Raw genomic sequence first — 17721 nt, 5'->3', positions numbered from 1 at the left:
TTAGTCCATGGCGGATGTAGCGAGACGGATGCGAGAAGACTACCCACGGCAAAGATAATATTAGTCGCCGAAAGAAAGCTGCTTGTAACAAACACAGGTCTTAATCTGAGATAATTTCTCAGCATTTATTTCTGGAACAGCGGTACTTAACCACTGACTGTGGGAAAACCAGGAAAGGAGGGACTCGAAACGTTTGAGATGCTGAAAATTTAGGGTCTGGTTAGATAAGAAATGAAGACAATTGGCAAGAAAATAAATGCTGTTAATTAATCTGATGTAAATACATTTTGCTGGAGACATATTTAGTCTTAACTTTATCTTCGATGAATTAAAATTTGTAGCACAGCCAGAAACTGAACCCGGGTCTTCTGCTTACTAGGTAGGTGTGTTATCCACTACTCCACCCTGGCATTGTGGCTGACACACTTTCACGATTTACTCTATTCCAGTGCTGGGCTGCTGTTCGAATATTGGAGAGCCGTGGCAGTACTGACGATCTGAGAAGGGGGAAGTAGAGATGGGCTGAGATATGAACTGAAGTTTGTGTTAGGGAGGGCACTGGATTAAGGTATTCCATGCAAGCGTATTGCCACAGTGCCAGCGTGGTGTAGTGGGCAACACATCTTCCTAATAAGCAGAAGACCTGCGTTCAAGTTCGGTTTTGCCACAAATTTTAATTCATTATTTCAGCTTCTGTCCTTCTCGAAAATACCGAAAACTCCAACTAGAGAGACGACAGAATGATAGGACACGGGGGAACTACAGAGGAAAAGAATGAAGATATTGGTTCAACGTTCTGCTGACGATGAGGTCATAAGAGACAGAGTACAAGTTTTCAGTGAAGAAGGATAGGGAAGGAAATGGGTTGTGCCCTTTCAATGGAAACTTATCGGCGTTTACCTTAAGTGATTTAAGGAAGCCACGGGAAACTTAAATCTGGATGATCAACTGCAGTTTTGAGTCGCCGTCCTCCCGAATACGACTCTCGTGTCTTAGTGCTGTGACACCTAGTTTGATGGGAACCGTAGGCGTCAAGAGTTGCGGGAGAAGATAGACATTACAGGTAACAAATAATTTAGGACGCTGCGTGTAATGCTGCTCTGAGATGAAAGGGACGATACAGGAGAAAAAGTCGTGAAGAGAGGCATCAAATCAGCAAGAGATGCAAGAAGCCTACAATCTGCATCTGTGTGGAGATTAAGAAACACTTTTTGTATGTTTATTTATTCTCAAAGAAGAGAATTCCTCGCTGTTTAAATATTAATTTATAGCCATACTCCGACAGACTGGAGTCATTCATTTGTTTCTTTCGTGCAGAGCCAGAAAAATGGCTACTTTATCCCTTCGTCTTCTTCACCCTCGAAGTGCCGTGTGATCTCGACGAAGGTGCGGCCCCTGGTCTCCGGTACAAAGAAGAAGGTGAAGACGAGACCGACGACGGCGCTGGCCATGAAGAGGAAGAAGACGGAGTGGATGCCCGCAGCGTCGCTGATCACCTGGAAGAGCTTGCTGAGCGTCGTGGTGGTGACAGCCAGCGCCACAGACACGATCCCGGTGGCGACGCCCTTCACCTCCGACGGGAACACCTCGCCCACGATGGCCCACGGCAGCGGGCCGATCCCCAAGATGTTGAACACCTGCACCGAGGATCGCACTCGTCAGCCACAGCCATGAACGACTGCAGAAAACCATGCAGGAGGGGGCAAAACTACAAAGTTGTCATTTTTTATATGGGCTGTTCACTTGAGACCTCCCTGAACTTCAAATGTGGTTAAAGAAACTTCGGTTTGCAGCATCATGTAAAGTAACTTAAAACGTTTTATGTAGATTCATTTCCAAACAATTTCTTTTATTTTGTTTTATTTGCTAAATATTTACAAGAAATGACTACACCTCAAAAAAGTGCCCAGTGCGTAGTGTGGTATGTGGAACCAAAATATCCCATTACTATTCAGAGAAACATTCACTGTAACTTTCAAAGGGAGCCACCTCATATTAATACGATTAGGGCCTGTTATGACCAGGAAAGGCAAACCTACATTTCTAGCATTTGTAGACTTAGAGAAAGCTTTTGACAATGTTGACTGGAATACTCTCTTTCGAAATCTGAAGGTGGAAGGGGTAAAATACAGGGACCGAAAGGCTATTTAGAATTTGTACAGAAACCAGATGGCAGTTATAAGAGTGGAGGGACATGAAGGAGAAGGAGTGATTGGGAAGGGAGTGAGACAGGGTTGTAGCTTATCCCCGATGTTATTCAATCTGTATATTGAGCAAGCAGTAAAGGATACAAAATAAAAATTCGGAGTAGGTGTTAGAAACCGTGGAGAAGAAGTAAAAACTTTGGGGTTCGCGGATGACACTGTAATTCCGTCAGAGACAGCAAAGGACCTGGAAGTGTAGTTACATGGAATGGACAGTGTCTTCAAAGGAGGATAAAAGATGGAACATCAACAAAAGCAAAACGAGGATAATGGAATATAGTCGAATTAAGTCGGGTGATGCTGATGGAATTAGATTAGGACATGAGACACTTAAAGTAGTAAAGGAGTTTTGCTATTTGGGGAGCAAAATAACTGATGATGGTCGAAGTAGAGAGGATATAAAATGTAAACTAGCAATGGCAAGGGAAGCGTTTCTGAAGAAGAGAAGTTTGTTGACATCGAGTATGGATTTAAGCGTTAGGAAGGCGTTTCTGAAAGTATTTGTATGGAGTGTAGTCATGTATGGAAGTGAAATATGGACGATGAATAGTTTGGACAAGAAGAGAATAGAAGCTTTCGAAATGTGGTGCTACAGAAGAATGCTGAAGATTAGATGGGTAACTAATGAGGAGGTATTGACTAGAATTGGGGAGAAGAGTAATTTGTGTAACAACTTGACCAGAAGACATGTTGTAAGACATCAAGGGATCACCAATTTAGTATTGGAGGGTAGCGTGGAGGGTAAAACTCGTAGAGCGAGACCAAGAGATGAATACACTAAGCACATTCAGAAGGATGCTGGTTGCAGTAGGTACTGGGAGATGAAGAAGCTTGCACAGGATAGAGCAGCATGGACAGCAGCATCAAACCAGTCTCAGGACTGAAGACCACAACAACAACAATGACCAGCTGCTCAGCGCTGTAACTGTAAACTGTCAGGTTTTGGCAGAAAACGCACATCTGATGAACTGGCACAGGAAGTCAGAGAGACCTACCAAAGAAGCCGATCAAAGTCCTTTATCTGAGCATCACGAGAGCTAAACATTCATAAAAAAAAATGGTTCAAATGGCTCTGAGCACTATGGGACTCAACTGCTGTGGTCATAAGTCCCCTAGAACTTAGAACTACTTAAACCTAACTAACCTAAGGACATCACACACGTCCATGCCCGAGGCAGGATTCGAACCTGCGACCGTAGCGGTCGTGCGGTTCCAGACTGTAGCGCCTTTAACCGCTTGGCCACTCCGGCCGGCAAACATTCATCATTCAACAGTTTACAAACTGCTCCATAAACGACTTCACTTGCATTCTTACAAAGTTCAAACTGTGCAAGCGCTGAAACAAAACGAGTTGCAGTTTCGTCACGAATTTCCTATTAAGATAGAGGACTGGATTGGACGAAAAAGCCAATTATCTGGAACTGTTTTCCCTGACTAAGCAATCTTTCACACAGATGGGTAGTTTAGTCTGAGCAACATGTCAAAGGCAACGAGGTGATGAGTGTGTGGTGTGTGCTCATGAAAACAGGATAATTCAATCACGTTTCCCCGTCTAGCAAACAGTAACAGAAAAAGTTTATCTGGACATGCTTGTGCAACTTGCTGTCCCTCAGCTTTTTGCCCTGCAGCCAGTAGAAAGACGCACCACTGCTCTGGAGTTTACAGGTTCGTGACTTCCTGGACTGAACATTTCCACAGCAGTGCATAGTACTTGATTAGCAAATCAGGGGGCCGCCACACCAGACGCAACCCCTCTGGATTTCTTCCCAACGAGTTAAGTTTAAGATATTCTGTATTCTCGGCTACACGTGATCAAGGCGATCTGCGCAGAAGAATTGTAGATGCAATAGCTTCCATCACGCCAGACATGCTTGTGCTCACACGGATTCAGATAGAGTATTGTCTCGTATTTTATGAGTCACAAAAGGAGACCGTGTGGTGCACATAACTTTCTGAGTTATTTTATATGAAGCCACTAACTACTAGATCCCATGGTGCTTCTCCTTACACTGCATTTGGAAATCAGTGCTGCTTCACGTGGAGATCCTGTATAGCGTGATTTTCTCCACCGGGTACAAACTCTAGGGATTGATGGGTGAGAGGATACGGAAAAAACGGTCTGATGAACTTACGTTCGAAAATGCATGGTTTCCGTGCTAGAGACCATTTATTCAATCAAACTTTGTTGCAAACACTGCGGTCTAATACGCGCTGTACCATGCAGTCACAGACATATACAGGGTGTTACAAAAAGGTACGGCCAAATTTTCAGGAAACATTCCTCACACACAAAGAAAGAAAATATGTTACGTGGACATGTGTCCGGAAACGCTTACTTTCCATGTTAGAGCTCATTTTACTACTTCTCTTCAAATCACATTAATCATGGAATCGAAACACACAGCAACAGAACGTACCAGCGTGACTTCAAACACTTTGTCACAGGAAATGTTCAAAATGTCCTCCGTTAGCGAGGATACATGCATCCACCCTCCGTCGCATGGAATCCCTGATGCGCTGATGCAGCCCTGGAGAATGGCGTATTGTATCACAGCCGTCCGCAATACGAGCACGAAGAGTCTCTACATTTGGTACCGGAGTTGCGTAGACAAGAGCTTTCAAATGCCCCCATAAATGAAAGTCATGAGGGTTAAGGTCAGGAGAGCGTGGAGGCCATAGAAATGGTCCGCCTGTACCAATCCATCGGTCACCGGACCTGTTGTTGAGAAGCGTACGAACACATCGACTGAAATGTGCAGGAGCTCCATCGTGCATGAACCACATGTTGTGTCGTACTTGTAAAGGCACATGTTCTAGCGGCACAGGTAAAGTATCCAGTATGAAATCGTGATAACGTGCTCCATTGAGCGTAGGTGGAAGAACATGGGGACCAATCAAGACATCACCAACAATGCCTGCCCAAACGTTCACAGAAAATCTGTGTTGATGACGTGATTGCACAATTGCGTGCGGATTCTCGTCAGCCCACACATGTTGATTGTGAAAATGTACAATTTGATCACGTTGGAATCAAGCCTCATTCGTAAAGAGAACATTTGCACTGAAATGAGGATTGACACATTGTTGGATGAACCATTCGCAGAAGTGTACCCGTGGAGGCCAATCAGCTGCTGATAGTGCCTGCACACGCTGTACATGGTACGGAAACAACTGGTTCTCCCGTAGCACTCTCCATACAGTGACGTGGTCAACGTTACCTTGTACAGCAGCAACTTCTCTGACGCTGACGTTAGGGTTATCGTCAACTGCACAAAGAATTGCATCGTCCATTGTAGGTGTCCTCGTCGTTCTAGGTCTTCCCCAGTCGCGAGTCATAGGCTGGAATGTTCCGCGCTCCGTAAGACGCCGAGCAATTGCTTCGAACGTCTTCCTGTCGGGACACCTTCGTTCTCGAAATCTGTCTCGATACAAACGTACCGCGCCACGGCTATTGCCCCGTGCTAATGCATACATCAAATGGGCATCTGCCAACTCCGCATTTGTAAACATTGCACTGACTGCAAAACCACGTTCGTGATGAACACTAACCTGTTGATGCTACGTACTGATGTACTTGATGCTAGTACTGTAGAACAATGAGTCGCATGTCAACACAAGCAGGGAAGTCAACATTACCTTGGGCCAACTGGCGGGGAATCGAGGAAGCATAGTACATACTGACGAAACTAAAATGAGCTCTAACATGGAAATTAAGTGTTTCCGGACACATGTCCACATAACTTCTTTTCTTTATTTGTGTGTGAGGAATGTTTCCTGAAAGTTTGGCCGTACCTTTTTGTAACACCCTGTATGCATGGTTTCCTCCCAGAGGGTGGTACTGTACCTCATAGGTCATGCCGTAGCGCTCTCTCCTCCCTTAGTAAGTGGTAATGCTGTGTCCGGTTCAGTTCTGTTGCTGACTTACCTTCACAGTGGACGTGATACAGCGTTGTACACATACACCGACAAGGTGTTTATTTACGAAAAGGCAAAAATGGCAAGGGGCTGCAGGCAGCAAGTTTGAATCAGGAGACATACCCCTGCCGACAACAACCACAGCATTTAATGCTTGCAACAGTGTTTCCCCGTTTGTGTGAGACAGAGTCGTTTGAGGAAGCAGGAAATCATGAAGGACGTACTATAAATGTTCGGATACCAGACTTGGAGAAAAATGTGATTAACGCTGTGGAAGGCAACCGCCGTGTCAGTACCAGGCAGTTGGCTCGCCAGTACAGGGTAGTCCACGACAATTGTTACTACCCTTATCAGTTACAGCGAGTGATGGGCTTACTAGCGACAGACTTTCCTAATTGGGAGCAGTTTTGTCACTGGTTTCTCCACCATGCAACCACGATTCCGGGATTTGTGCAATCTATCCTATTCACAGATGAGGCCACCTTTATACGGAGTGGTGTCTTCAACTTTCATAACAGTCATCTGTGGGATAGTATACAGGAATTTCATTGTATGGTGGCAGCGAATCATCAGTACAGCCGGAATGTGTGGACCGGAATAATTGGCGACCGTATTTTGAGACCAGTCATCCTTCCCAGTCGCCGGAACTACAGGTGTTTCTTGCTGATTTCTTTGCCTCCTCTGCTGGAAGAAGTGCCATTGATGATTCTAAGGGTTATGTGGCTCCCACATGATGGTTCTCCAGCTCACTTCACCGATAACGTCTGGACGCATTTCAGTCGTGTCTTCCCTGGTCGACGGTTGGGACGAGAGGTTCAGTTGAATTGCCTGCTCGTTTACCGGATTTCAACCTGGGCGATTTCTGGTTATGTGGCCATCTCAAAACTATCGTGTATGCAGAGACCATTCCAGATGTGGAGACACTGGAGCAGCGTATTCATGTTGCCTTTGATAGTGTTTGGATGCAACCTCGCCATGTGAACGTGTGAGGCAGAACATCTAACAAGTCCGTTGGCATAGGTGTTGGATATAGACCAATATTAGATTGAGCATAAATGGCGAATTTAAGGTCGCCAAAAATTCGATATGATCCATTTGGCTTCTTAACTAATGCTATGGTCATTGCTCGCTGGCTAGACAATAGCCGGGGGTATTGCTTCCATACAATGCAATTCGTCTACTTTACTTTGAGTGCGCATGGCGAAAAGCACTGGACTGCTCTACAAAACAGAGGCACTACTAATTGCTGTAAAGATGCATGGCTTGGAACCATACTGCACAATCTTACGTAGATTCAAAGAGCTCCATACAGTGCAGAAATAACATATTAAGTTCTCTGAGTGGAATTTTGGTTGAAACTAGGTTCACTTGATCTTCACATTGGAAATCAAAAAGGTAAAAGCGAACAAGCTGAAAATGTTGGTTGCCACCCAGGAGTTTGCTGCCAACAGAGTTCGCTGCGAGCAACATTTCTGTACTTAACTTGGACCACAATCCGACCCCGCAGCGGGATCGATTGTCTATTGCACGTCAGCCAGTTCGTGCTGAGAACACCACGGCTGTGAGGAGTCGATCCGCCAGTACGAGTGCACGTTAATCGGAGACACGGCTCCGCCAGAGACCAGATGGAATTCTGCCGTTGCTCCATTAATATCCAGCCGCAGCATCAGCTCTGCGTCCAATCTGCTGCTGATGTTGGCACCGGCAAGTAAGCGTTCAGTGCGTTGGGGACTGTTGTTGTCCAATAGCCATGGTAAACGCTTGCCAGATGCCTCGGTTTATCGCATGCGAAACTGGTTCAAAAATGGTCCAAATGGCTCTGAGCACTATGGAACTTAACTTATTGGGACATCAGTCCCCTAGAACTTAGAACTACTTAAACCTAACTAACCTAAGGACATCACACACATCCATGCCCGAGGCAGGATTCGAACCTGCGACCGTAGCGGTCGCTTGGTTTCAGACTGTAGCGCCTAGAACCGCTCGGCCACTAAGGCCGACGCAAAACTGGTGATGCCAAGGAAAGGGTAGTTACGTTGTTGATATATGGGCCACAATTTAGACACGACTTGTTTGGACTCTTTGACAGTGTCCTGGAGGAAACATCTGTATGAGCTTGCGGTCGCTTTGGTGCACGCCAACGGCAAACAAAGCGCTTCTGTTTACGTGCCTACCAACTATGAGGACTGTGGACTGCTAAGTACCCTCAGATAAATGATCACCAATACAAGGCGCCACCCTGTTTACAGGAAAAATCACACTTGCATGTTATGCCTTGCATTTCAGCAATGCTGCATATGCTAGCTCACTTTGCTTAACAGAATGATTAAAATTTAGCATAGCTGGTTTTATGACTATAATTATCAATCAGCAAACTACAAACATCAGAAAAGCTGAAACCACTTCGTGTAGTCTATTACAAGAATTGTAATTCTGTCAGAGACAGCAAAGGACCTGGAAGAGCAGTTGAATGGAATGGACAGTGTCTTGAAACGAGGGTATAAAATAAACATCAACAAAAGCAAAACGATGATAATAGAATGTAATCGAGTTAACTCGGGCGATGCTGAGGGAATTAGGTTTGGAAATGAGATAAAGTAGTAAATGAGTTTTGCTATATGGGGAGCAAAGAGAGGACATACCTTCTAGACTGGCAGTGGCAAGGAAAGCGTTTCTGAAGAAGAGAAATTTGTTAACATCGAGTATAGATTTAAGTGTCAGGACGTCATTTCTGAAAGTATTTGTATGGAGTGTAGCCATATATGGATGTGAAACATGGACGATAAATAGTTTGGACAAGAAGAAAATAGAAGCTTTCGAAATGTGGTGCTACAGAAGAATGCTGAAGATTAAATGGGTAAACCACATAACTAATGAGGAGGTATTGAATAGAATTGGGGAGAAGAGAAATTTGTGGCACAACTTGACAAGAAGGAGGGATAGGTTGGTAGGACATGTTCTGAGGCATCAAGGGATCACCAATTTAGTATTGGAGGGCAGCGTGGAGGGAGACCAAGAGATGAATACACTAAGCAGATTCAGAAGGATGTAGGTTGCAGCAGTAGGTACTGGGAGATGAAGAAGCTTGCACAGGATAGAGTACCATGGAAAGTTGCATCAAACCAGTCTCAGGACTGAAGACCATAACAACAACAACATTACAAGAAGATAGGAGGAGTTCACTCTTATGTTCTGGTTCAGTTATTTGACTTGCCTGGCAGCGAAGAACAAACGATGTAAACAGGTCGCAGGTTCGAATCCTGCCTCGGGCATGGATGTGTGTGTTGTCCTTAGGTTAGTTAGGTTTAAGTAGTTCTACGTTCTAGGGGACTGATGACCAGAGATGTTAAATCCCATAGTGCTCAGAGCCATTTGAACCATTTTTGAAACATGTGAAACATGTGAACGTCCGGGGGTAGGGGGTGGCATCGTTGTTGCAGCTGCAGCTGACGACTGGTGTTGGTTTTGCAGTTGTTGTAACAGCAATTCCGGCAGTTCTGTTGCTGGTGTTGACATTGGAATTCCAATTGTTTATCTTATTGTTGCTGTTGCCGTTGTTGTATTTATTGTTGTCATTGCAGATAAAACAGTTTACGAGCACTCACACTGACGGTGATGCAGAGCCCGGGAACCAACAGATGATTCCTGTAGTCGATGACGGTGAAGTTCACAGAGAGAGCGTCTAATCAGAAGCGAAGTCAACAGAGTAGCAACGGGAAACGTAAGCGTGTGCAGACAGGTCAGGGAACGTAAACAGCGGCAAGGTCAATCACTACATTACTCGTACCAACGGCGTCTATCGAAGCCTTCAAGGAATAACGAGAACTTACGGAAAATTGCAGCGCCTTGATATTTACTGACTGTTGCGTCAGCGGACGGGCCCAGGAGCGGTGGGAGCCAATCGTGGCTGTGGTATGAAGCCCGAGTATCTCTGACTTTTCTTCCATATAGATATTTGGGTTGGGTGGGGAATGACTGGAATCGCGTCACATACTAAAAAAACTATCTTCAAATATTACACGAAATGAACAAAGGTTAAGAAACGAACTTTTACAAAGAACTAGATATCTTCAGAAATAGCTAGAAGTATGGAAATATATTGTTCAATTACAGCCAATGAAGCAATAACCCAAGTTTTTTCAAAAAACTTTTCACAGTTGAATGTCTGTTTCGTAATATAAATACCTGTATGAGTCCTGAGCCTTCCTTAAAAAAATTAAATGTGTTTTAACACATGCATTACTTTCTGTGATTGTTGTTAAAAAATAATCAGCCTGCGATGATAGTAGTCTTAATTAAAGTGTAATAATGACCAAGTGCTGATAAACTGCAAAGAGTCTTGGGAAAGACTGGGTGCTTAGAAATAAATTCACAATAATTTAGATTACAATCCAGTCCAATAATTTAGATGCCAATATTTTAGATTCAAATCGGCAAAATGAGGCGGGTAATCAAGGGGCTCAAGGATAGTAACCCAGCAGATGAAGATGGTATTGCGGCAGACGTTTGGAAGACTGGAAGACATGCCACTGCAGATGGAAAACACCACCTTGTAGAAGAAATACGGGAAACCGAAAAGACACCGAAAGACTGTAAATATGCCCTCATACACCAACACCGTAAGCTACAGAGGGATTTCCTTAACATTAATTGCCTGCAAGATATTCACCAAGCGCGCCTGCAGAGAAAAGTTGTAGAACAGCCCTATCACCTCATTGGATGATATGAAACTGGTTTCCAAAGGAATAGGTCATGCGTGTAACAGATATGGAATTTCAACAACATTTTAATACACTACTGGCTATTAAAATTGCTACACCACGAAGATGACATGCTTCAGACGCGAAATTTAAGCGATAGGAAGAAGATGCTGTGATATGCAAATGATTCGCTTTTCAGAGCATTCACTCAAGGTTGGCGCCGGTGGCGACACCTACAACGTGCTGACATGAGGAAAGTTTCCAACCGATTTCTCATACACAAACAGCAGTTGACGGACGTTGCCTGGTGAAACGTTGTTGTGATGCCTCGTGTAAGGAGGAGAAATCCCTACCATCACGTTTCCGACTTTGATAAAGTTCGGATTGTAGCCTATCGCGATTGCGGTTTATGGTATCGCGACATTGCTGCTCGCGTTGGTCGAGATCCAATGACTGTTAGGAGTATATGGAATGGGTGGGTTCAGGAGGGTAATACGGAACGCCGTGCTGGATCCCAACGGCCTCGTATTACTAGCAGTCGAGATGACAGGGATCTTGTCCGCATGGCTGTAACGGATCGTGCAACCACGTCTCGATCCCTGAGTCAACAGATCGGGACGTTTGCAAGACAACAACCATCTGCACGAACAGTTCGACGACGTTTGCAGCAGCATGGACTATCAGCTCGGAGACCACGGCTGCGGTTACCCTTGACGCTGCATCACAGACACGAGCGCCTGCGACGGTGTACTCAACGACGAACCTGGGTGCACGAATGGCAAAACGTCATTTTCTCGGATAAATCCAGGTTCTGTTTACAGCATTATGATGGTCGCATCCGTGTTTGGCGACATCGCGATGAACGCACATTGGAAGCGTGTATTCGTCATTGCCATACTGGCGTATCACCCGGCGTGATGGTATGGGGTGCCATTGGTTACACGTCTCGGTCACCTCTTGATTACATTGACGGAACTTTGAACAGTGGACGTTACACTTCAGATGCGTTACGACCCGTGGTTCTGCCGTTCATTCGACCCCTGCGAAACCCTAAATTTCAGATGGATAATGCACGAGCGCATGTTGCAGGTCCTTTACGGGACTTTCTGGATACAGAAAATGTTCGACAGCTGCCCTGGCCGGCACATTCTCCGGATCTCACCAATTGAAAACGTCTGGTCAATGGTGGCTGAGCAACTGGCTCGTCACAATACGCCAGTCACTACTCTTGATGAACTGTGGTATCGTGTTGAAGCTGCATGGGTAGCTGTACCTGTAAACGCCATCCAAGCTCTGTTTGACTCAATGTCCAAGCGTATCAAGGCCGTTATTACGGCCAGAGGTGGTTGTTCTGGGTACTGATTTCTCAGGATCTATGCACCCAAATTGAGTGAAAATGTAATCACATGTCAGTTCTAATATAATATATTCGTCCAATGAATACCCGTTTATGATCTGCATTTCTTCTTGGTGTAGCAATTTTAATGGCCAGTAGTGTAAGTACAGCAAAAAGGAGACAGATAGCAGTAGCAATTTTTGTGGAATTCAAAACAGAATATGATTCTAATGATAAAAAACTTTATTTAAGATTTTAGAGGAATTTTGAATTGATAGAAAAACGAGGCAAAACCTAAAACATAGAGACATCATTTCGAAAGTCTAGTTCTTTGGAGAAATCTCTGAGTCTCTCGAAATAAAGACAGTGATCAGGTAAGGATACTGATTATCACCAGTTCTTTCATATGGTCCTCGAAGAAACTCTGACTTTGGAAGGAATAACTGTAATACATCTTGTGAAGAAAGGAAACAACCAGAAAATGAAGTGTTGGCTTTTGCTGATGATCTTGCTCTTTTAGCCAGAAACTGAAAGGGTGCGCAAAGAATGCTGGAGATTTTTATCGCTGGAAAAATTGCTCTCAAAGTATTGTGTGAAAAGACGGAATATATGAAACAAAGGCACTGAAGGGCGAAATACTTAGAGGTTAAATATGCCATGATTAAAATTACTGATAAATCCAAATACTTAGGGGAACGGATCCAACACAATGGTCTGTGTGAAGGGGCAGTCTAAGGAAGAGCCAGTAAACTAGGTCTGTTGTAGAAACTACCACAGAACAGGTAAAAAAATGAGCGGTACCTTAGAAGGCCATAATCAGGTGCTGTAATTCAGTTATAAAACCAGAAGGACTATATGCCTCAAAATGTCTTATTTTAAATGTAAAAAGATAGTTGGAAGAATCTGAAGAAAAGGAAGGCTCCCACAAAAATTCAGGGAACCCAGAAGACTAATGATGGCTCTTAAAAGAAGAATAAAACCGAAGAGTTCTACGGGTACACCGGATAGATAACAGGCGTTAGATGGAAACGAGGTACGAAATTTTTAAATTTTTTGGAAACCTACGTAAGAACAGACGAAAACTAGCTGAGCAAAACGACCTTCAGTTAAATAACATATTACACTACTGGCCATTAAAATTGCTACACCACGAAGATGACGTGCTACAGACGCGAAATTTAAACGACAGGAAGAAGATGCTGTGATATGGAAATGACTAGCTTACCAGAGCATTCACACAAGGGAGGCGCCGATGGTGACACCTACAGCGTGCTGACATGAGGAAAGTTTCCAACCGATTTCTCATACACAAACAGCAGTTGACTGGCGTTGCCTGGTGAAAGGTTGTTGTGAAGCCTCGTGTAAGGGGGAGAAATGCGTACCATCACGTTTCCGACTTTAATAAAGGTCGGATTGTAGCCTATCGCGATTGCGGTTTATGGTATCGCGACATTGCTGCTCGCGTTGGTCGAGATCCAATGACGGTTAGCAGAATATGGAATCGGTGGGTTCAGGAGGGTAATACGGAACGCCATGCTGGATCCCAACGGCCTCGTATCACGAGCAGTCGAGATGACAAGCATCTTATCCGCATGGCTGTAACGGATCGTGCAGCCACGTCTCGATCCCAGAGTCAACAGATGGGGACGTTTGCAAGACAACAACCATCTGCAAGAACAGTTCGCTAACGTTTCCAGCAGCATGGAGTATCAGCTCGGAGACCATGGCTGCGGTAACCCTTGACGCTGCATCACAGACAGGAGCGCCTGCGATGGTGTACTCAACGACGAAGCTGGGTGCACGAATGGCAAAACGTCATTTTTCGGATGAATCTAGGTTCTGTTTACAGCATCATGATGGTCGCATCCGTGTTTGGCGACATCGCGATGAACGCATATTGGAAGCATATCACCCAGCGTGTTGGTATGGGGTGCCATTGGTTACACGTCTCGGTCACCTCTTGTTCGCATTGACGGCACTTTGAACAGTGGACATTAAATTTCAGATCTGTTACGACCCGTGGCTCTACCCTTCATTCGGACGTTGCGAAACCCTATATTTCAACAGGATAATGCACGACCGCATGTTGCAGGTCCTGTACGGGCCTTTCTGGATACAGAAAATGTTTGACTGCTGCCCTGGCCAGCACATTCTCCACATCTGTCACCAATTGAAAACGTCTGCTCAATGGTGGCCGAGCAACTGGCTCGTCACAGTACGCCAGTCACTACTCTTGAAAAACTGTGGTATCGTGTTGAAGCTGCATGGGCAGCTGTACCTATACACGCCATCCAAGCTCAGTTTAACTCGATGCCCAGGCGTATCAAGGCCGTTATTACTGCCAGAGGTGGTTGTTCTGGGTAGTGATTTCTCAGGATCTATGCACCCCAACTGCGTGAAAATGTCATCACATGTCAGTTCTAGTATAATATATTTGTCCAGTGAATACCCGTTTATCATCTGCATTTCTTCATGGTGTAGCAGTTTTAATGGCCAGTAGTGTAAATTCCATCTCTAAGTGTGTGTAAAAGCTCGAAAAAGATGCACATGAACGTATTGCACTAGAGAATATCCAAAAAAGGCTTTCACAAGTCACAGTTTTTGATATTAATTATTATAGACACTGTAAATGACATGAACACGGAGTATTCAAGGCTTTCACAAGTCACAGTTTTTTATATTAATTATTATAGACACTGTAAATGACATGAACACGGAGTATTCCTACATACTTCCCTACAGCTACATCTGTCGATGAATCTTTACTCAAGATAACATGGTGCGTCTGCTGGAAGTCAGGGAATGGATCACGAGACTGAGTGCAGTTGCGTATGATGCCATTGATCTCACAGGTGAACAGAAATTGGTTTTGTTGTTGGCCTAATCTAGGGGCGCAGTTTACATATTGAGATGATACTCACGATAAAAGCAGCCATGGCGGCAAGTGGCAGCCACTGCACTGCAGTGAGGTCTGCACGCACCACGTCCTTGACGTAAAAGAGGGTGGCGAGTGTGGCCATGGTGAGGCTGCAGCCACTGAGCGAGAGCAGCAGCAGTGGCCGGCGGCCAGCGCGGTCTGCCAGCAGAGATGTGGCGACGCTGCTCACTGTCTGCACTGCTGCCGCGATGATGGCGCACACATCTGCATCCAGTGCCACACCCGACTGCTGGAAGATTTCAGTAGTGTAGCCCATGAGCACACTCAGCCCCGCGAACGCCTGCGTCAGGACCAGCACCACGCACACCACCAGAGCCCGCCGGCTGCCGCGCCGACGCACCAGCTGGCCCAGCCGCTCCAGCCACGACCGCTGGGTCTCTGTCCCAACAACACATTGTCGGCCATTTTATTGCAATCAAATCATAAACAATACATCTAATGATCTGTACTTCCCTAGACTCTACCCTACACTCTAAGACATCCCAATGATCCCTCCAACTCCTCCTAAATCGAATTACATCTTGAAGTATTCAATGTTTCCTCAAGGTAAAATCTTCAAAATCTCTGGCAATACTTCTACAATGTACCGCCATCACTCCCATCGTTACATATTACACCTATCGTATTAGTTAACGCAGTAAACTACCTCAACCTAATGCTCAACTGGCAGCGAATACTGGAATCCCACCTCTTTATCATCCAATAGGAAGATCACAATGGATAGTAACTACTGACTGGTTGAACATGCAAATCGCACCCTATGCCATTATTGATTGGTTAACTGCTCTAATGTAATTCTCTCAATCCTTCCAACTGAATTTACACCATCTTCCCTGTCCTGCATTCTGCATCCATTTGTCTACCCCCTGTCCGCAAACTCGACTACAACAAGTACATTGTTTCATCTCTAATATACTAACCTGATTTCTTGTTGCTCCTATACCCTTACATCTCACCCATCCTCCATCGACACTACTGACCATTAAAATTGCTACACCACGAATATGACGTGCTACAGATGCGAAATTTAACCGGCAGGATGAAGATGCTGTGATATGCAAATGATTAGCTTTTCAGAACATTCACACAAGGTTGGCGCAGGTGGCGACACTTACAACCTGCTGACACGAGAAAAGTTTTCAACCGATTTCTCATACACAAACAGCAGTCGACCGGCGTTGCCTGGTGAAACGTTGTTGTGATGCCTCCTGTAAGGAGGAGAAATGCGTATCATCACGTCTCCGACTTTGATAAAGGTCGGATTGTAGCCTAGCGCGATTGCGGTTTATCGACATTGTTGCTCGCGTTTGTCGACATCCAATATCGAATCGGTGGGTCCAGGAGGGTAATACGGAACGCCGTGCTGGATCCCAACGGCCTCGTATCACTAGCAGGCGAGATGACAGGCATCTTATACGCATGGCTGTAACGGATCGTGCAGCCCCGTCTCGAACCCTGAGTCAAGAGACAACAACCATCTGCACGAACAGTTCGACGACGTTTGCAGCAGCATGGATTATCAACTCGGAGACCATGGTTGCGGATACCCTTGACGCTGCATCACAGACACGAGCGCCTGCGACGGTGTACTCAACGACGAACCTGGGTGCACGAATGGCAAAACGTCATTTTCTCGGATAAATCCAGGTCCTGTTTACAGCATCATGATGGTCGCATCCGTGTTTGGCGACATCGCGATGAACGCACTTTGGAAGCGTGTATTCGTCATTGCCATACTGGCGTATCACCCAGCGTGATGGTATGGGGTGCGATTGGTTACACGTCTGGGTCACTTCTTGTTCGCATTGACGGCACTTTTAACAGTGGACGTTACATTTCAGATGCGTTACGATCCGTGGCTCTACCCATCATTCGGTCGCTGCGAAACCCTACATTTCAGCAGGACAATGCACGACCGCATGTTGCAGGTCCTGTACGGGCCTTTCTGGATACAGAAAATGTTCCACTGCTGCCCTGGCCAGCACATTCTCCAGATCTCTCACCAATTGAAAACGTCTGGTCAATGGTGGCCGAGCAACTGGCTCGTCTCAACACGCCAGTCATTACTCTTGATGAACTGTGGTATCGTGTTGATCCTGCATGGGTAGCTGTAGTTGTACACGCCATCCAAGATCTGTTTGACTCGATGCCCAGGCGTATCAAGGCCTTTATTACGGCCAGAGGTGGTTGTTCTGAGTAATGATTTCTCAGGATCTATGCACCCAAATTGCGTGAAAATGTAATCACATGTCAGTTCTAGTATAATATATTTGTCCAATGAACATTCGTTTATCATCTGCATTTCCTCTTGGTGTAGCAATTTTAATGGCCAGTAGTGTACACTTACTCTGCTTCTGATCTCCCGACTTCATAACTGCATCCAACTCCTTGTCCCAGAGAATGACATCTATCTTGACATTTATCCACCCTATCAAATCCAAAGCATCCTTCCAGTCGTATCATGTAATACAGCTCTCCCTACCTTCCTCTCTTCACTGACCCTTTCGTCATGATATCACAGCTGATTCTACAGCCCAGTCCCTTCTCTATTTCTGCCTCGTAGCATCCACTACCGTTCTGCCATCACATCTACAGCTCCAACCCACCAGACCCTTTTGTCATATACCC

General features: G+C 45.2%; 1 protein-coding gene across 1 annotated transcript in view; it reads right to left on the bottom strand.

The window, feature by feature from the left end:
- Positions 1–1331: 1331 nt before the first annotated feature.
- The window catches only part of LOC124613426 (facilitated trehalose transporter Tret1-like), a 44043-nt gene continuing 27653 nt past the window's right edge, over positions 1332–17721 (bottom strand). Inside the window, exons 3-4 of the mRNA XM_047142129.1 lie at positions 15077–15471; positions 1332–1637 (exon numbers count right to left, since the gene is read on the bottom strand). Of these exons, the coding sequence (XP_046998085.1) occupies positions 1332–1637; positions 15077–15471 (701 nt within the window). The remainder of the gene's footprint in view (positions 1638–15076; positions 15472–17721) is intronic.

Source organism: Schistocerca americana, chromosome 4 (assembly GCF_021461395.2).
Source record: "Schistocerca americana isolate TAMUIC-IGC-003095 chromosome 4, iqSchAmer2.1, whole genome shotgun sequence".
In the NCBI taxonomy this organism is placed as follows: domain Eukaryota; kingdom Metazoa; phylum Arthropoda; class Insecta; order Orthoptera; family Acrididae; genus Schistocerca; species Schistocerca americana.
Note: the sequence above shows the minus strand (reverse complement) of the source record. Positions and strands in the feature narration are given on the sequence as shown.